Genomic DNA, 4,302 nt, shown 5'->3' with positions numbered 1-4,302 from the left:
GGGGGATTTTTTGTGCAAAAAACACGCTATAAAACGCTCGGTGTGAACCAGGACTAAGCTGCAATAGTCACTTCCTCTATGGTGCGGCCCCCACATTCATTTCTTTCACTAGATGTCTTCATTCTGATGGTGTTGAATGATGTCCTATGGGGATGTCACCATGGCTCCTCCTTACCCCAATATGCAATGACACAGATAGTGGCATTGGTGTCATCATATTAGCACTGCTCTCTACATCAATGAGGCCTGCCCAGAACTGGAGAAGATGAGGACCCTGCATGTCATATGACTTGCCTGCATTATTTAAAAAAGCATAAAGTACCCATTTGGGGGCATCCAGGAGGAAGGGGGGCAACTGTGGAGTGAGGATACCAGAACAGGGCTTCAAATTTTGTTCAGCTTCTCTAAGTTGTCATTTCCTGTTTAGCAGGGTATTTTAGACTCTCTTACCTGCTGTACAACCTGCTATGACTCAGACCAGGTTTGGACAAACTGCATGGTTGTCCTGAAAGACGCTACAATAAAGATTTATGCTGAAAATTACAAGTCAGCATTGAACTTTTTCTATTGTATCAGGATTCCTGATCTTAAAAACTGAATGGCATGCACAGTGCAGTGCACATCATTGGAAATTAATTTTCTTGCTAATTCTATTTGCACATTTGACATATTGTGTTTGCTGTTGAGCACAAATAAAAGAGTCAGCACGATGCTACATTGCCTTACAAAGGTACCACTTTGAAATTAAATGAAATAGCTACTAATAGGTTATAATACCTGAAACTGATTATTTTAAAAGTTAAAAAAATATTTGCATATAGTTGCACAAATAAATGTGCTCATGCACTGGCCCAGTGGTGTAACAATCACCATAGCGTGAGGAGGCGGGGCCTGTCGATAGCAGAGGAGGCGGGGCCCGGGGACAGAACAGGAGCCGGGGCCCGGCGACCACAGAGGCGCTGACAGGTAAGAGATCTCAGACCCTGCAGAGCCCACTATAGAGAGTCTATGGTGGGCTCTGCACGGTCACTCTCCGCTGGGGCTCTGCAAGTGGCATGACTAGCTATCACGGGGGCCCCATACAAAATTTTGCTATGGGGCCCTGTGATTTCTAGTTACGCCCCTGCACTGGCCCATAACACTCCAGTATTTGCTTGTGATTAGAGCCCAAACCATAAAACCATGTTGGCAGAATCAGAACAATGGTACCACAGTCAACCCCATTTTTAAAGAGCTTAGAATGTAAACAAAGTAATTTCACTGGAATTTAGATCAATTTGTCTACAGCCCATCACTATGGGCTGATTTATAAATCTTCTGCCCAGCCTGTAGCTGCATGAATGCCATTCACATGGCACTACCACCACTAGATGGCGCTGAGTAGCATAGTAATTTATGTTGATTGTGGAAGGGGTTGCAGTGTAACTTATCCTAACCTAATCTTATGCATTCGCTTACAGTATGTGAAAGCTGCACAGAGGTCTCCATTCCTTTAGTCGCTGGTATCCTGATAGCTGATAGCCTGTTGACCGTTGGAGTAGCTCTTTTGGTTTACTTTGGATGCAAGAGAAAACCTGCTAGAAGCAACGAGATCGCACCTGGAGGCCGAAACAGAGGTGACATATATCAATACGCTAAAGGGTGACTTTGGTAAATTGGGAACATCAGCAATGTATAGATGAAGAGTTTTTGACTGTTGCTGGAGCATTTACCTATTAAATTGTGTTTGTTTCATTTTGAACACTACACAATTAAAAGGATTTTATGTAAGAAAGCGAATGCATATATCTTTATGTATGTCACCAGTGGAAGCAGTGCTTGTCAAAATGGTAAAATTCCAATGGCAAAGCACAGTATTAAGCAGGAGAATATAGAGTGTATATCAGAGCTTACATAGTAAATAACGCAGATTTGTTTCTTTTTGTTATTCATCAGGTAATAGAGAGCACCCCCCACCTGTTCCTAACCCTGACTATGAGGTAAGTTGTTTTGCTGGTATTTGATAGCTTTTTGGATAATCTGAACTATGTCAGAAAAAGACTGCAGTGTCCCCCTGACTCCCCAAAGGCCTGAGGTGGACCCCCAAAGGCTGACAGAGGGTTGGCCTTTCACTCTCAGGGGTGAATCCTGATGTTATTCATCAGGTAATAGAGAGCACCCCCCACCTGTTCCTAACCCTGACTATGAGGTAAGTTGTTTTGCTGGTATTTGATAGCTTTTTGGATAATCTGAACTATGTCAGAAAAAGACTGCAGTGTCCCCCTGACTCCCCAAAGGCCTGAGGTGGACCCCCAAAGGCTGACAGAGGGTTGGCCTTTCACTCTCAGGGGTGAATCCTTAGCCAGATTCTGGGTTGTGAACAGTAAATTGGACTCCAGTCACTTTAAGGAATTTGTAGACGCTTTATTAAAAAACAGCCAAACTGGGAGAGAGGGCATAGGGCTTCAGACATCCATAGCAAAAATAGAGTCCAGACTCACCAATCCCTTTAGGCTTACAGTGAAGAAATTCTTTAGTAGTACAGAGGATGACGCTGTGCAGTAGAACAACAGCTGAATAGGGATGTGCATGAGATCTTCCCTGGGATAGACACCAGACTTGTTCCTGAGGTCCATTCCACCCTGGCCTTCCTAGTACCTCCAACAGTCATAGGGCTCCTCTAGTTTTCCTCTCCAGACCCCACTTGGATCCCTATGTGGCCTCCTCCAGGTTTGAGGCCTAGTCAGCTTCTTCAAACTTGTACATCCCACCCCCAGGCTAAGCCCGGGGCCGACTGACTGAGCAAGGGCAATTCCTGAATATTTATGCACTTCCCCAGCATGCATCACTGGCCATGAAACTCCCAGTGATTGGCTGGGGAGGCTTAGACACTCCTGATGTTCCCCTACTGGCTGCCCCACTTTGTAGCAGGGTCACACCCCACTACAGGTAGGTGCAATCAATAGCAAAACACCTAAAATTAACCAAATTATACCACACTACTAATCAGCCAGGCTAATAACAGTGCTAGCAGCACTAAATTTAAGTACCCACTCTACTTAGGGTAGAAGGGGCTACAAGACATCTGGAGGACTGAACATTATCAGAATTATGACTGGCCACACACCTTGATGCCTCTTTTCTTCCCAATAATTGTTTCTTGATAGTAAAATAAGGTATGGTAATCGGCGAGTACTTAAGGAAAAGTATCAGGACTCGTATTGCATCTGGAAAAAAACGTATTGGTGCATCCCTAGCAAAAACAGTACCAGGGAAGGATTTGAAAGAAAATCTTCCTTCTTGAGCAGAAGAATTTCTTAAAGGTTAAGTGCAGTAAAAGTACACTAATTCTACGTCCCTAGCCAAAAGTAAATGAATCAATAGTAGAAAAAGGGAAAAATACTTACCTTGGACCCTGGCTTCCAGCCACATGCCGCAGCGTCACCGCTATCTACTGAGAAAGATGGAGATCCCAAATCCCGCAAGAATGCTTTCCTGTACCTAAAAACCTGACAAAGGTTCTAATCGTTCCTCAATCTATCCTTAACTAAAAAAAAGGATTTGTTTTTAGACATACCTTAAAGTACAGAGTTAACATTCTGCTTCTTTTTTTGCAGCCCTTACAAAAAGGAAAACAAGCAGTATATGATGGACTGAACAAAAATTACAAATAACCGTACAGTACTGTATGGCACACAGCCCTAAAAAAGTCCATGAACTGTCTTTTTATATACAGTTAGGTAAAGCAACACATGCTAAACATGCTGATCAAGGAATGTCAATGAGAAGCATGATGGAATTTGTGCTTAATGAAGAAACAGATTTTTATAATTGTTATATAATCAGTTTATATGTACAACCTTTGAAAAAAATATATGTATTCATAAGAAAAGTGGGGAAGAAAAAAATATTCTTGTGTAAAACTAATTAGCAATGAACATTTCTGCATATACAGTATGTATTCCTCCACTACATTATGCTATTAAATACAGCAGTGTCCTTGTGCCCCCATACTTAGCTTACTCACACAGTGTACCTAGAACACCCTGGCTTAGTAATGTATTCATGTAAATATTACTCCCTTTCATTCCTTGGTAATGGTTTGCCACCAGGGGCGTAACTAGAAATCACAGGGCCCCATAGCAAAATTTTGTATGGGGCCCTGTGATTTCTAGTTACGCCCACCTGATAACCCAAACAGCCCACCTGAGGGTGACCCTGCAGAGCCCACCGTAGAGAGTCTATGGTGGGCTCTGCAGGGTCACCCTCAGGTGGGCTGTTTGGGTTATCAGGTGGGCGTAACTAGAAATCACAGGGCCCCAT

The 4,302-nt window shown here is 43.2% G+C and overlaps 1 protein-coding gene across 1 annotated transcript in view; it reads left to right on the top strand.

Moving 5' to 3' along the window:
• The window catches only part of CD3E (CD3e molecule), a 4,650-nt gene extending 997 nt beyond the window's left edge, over nucleotides 1-3,653 (top strand). The window contains exons 2-4 of the mRNA XM_018562859.1: nucleotides 1,461-1,616; nucleotides 1,936-1,979; nucleotides 3,597-3,653. Of these exons, the coding sequence (XP_018418361.1) occupies nucleotides 1,461-1,616; nucleotides 1,936-1,979; nucleotides 3,597-3,653 (257 nt within the window). The remainder of the gene's footprint in view (nucleotides 1-1,460; nucleotides 1,617-1,935; nucleotides 1,980-3,596) is intronic.
• The last annotated feature ends 649 nt before the right edge of the window (nucleotides 3,654-4,302 follow it).

The sequence above is a fragment of the Nanorana parkeri genome, unplaced genomic scaffold (assembly GCF_000935625.1).
Source record: "Nanorana parkeri isolate BGI_ZX_2015 unplaced genomic scaffold, ASM93562v1 scaffold608, whole genome shotgun sequence".
Classification (NCBI taxonomy): domain Eukaryota; kingdom Metazoa; phylum Chordata; class Amphibia; order Anura; family Dicroglossidae; genus Nanorana; species Nanorana parkeri.
The sequence above is the reverse complement of the archived record's forward strand: the minus strand, read 5'-3'. Positions and strand labels throughout refer to the sequence as shown.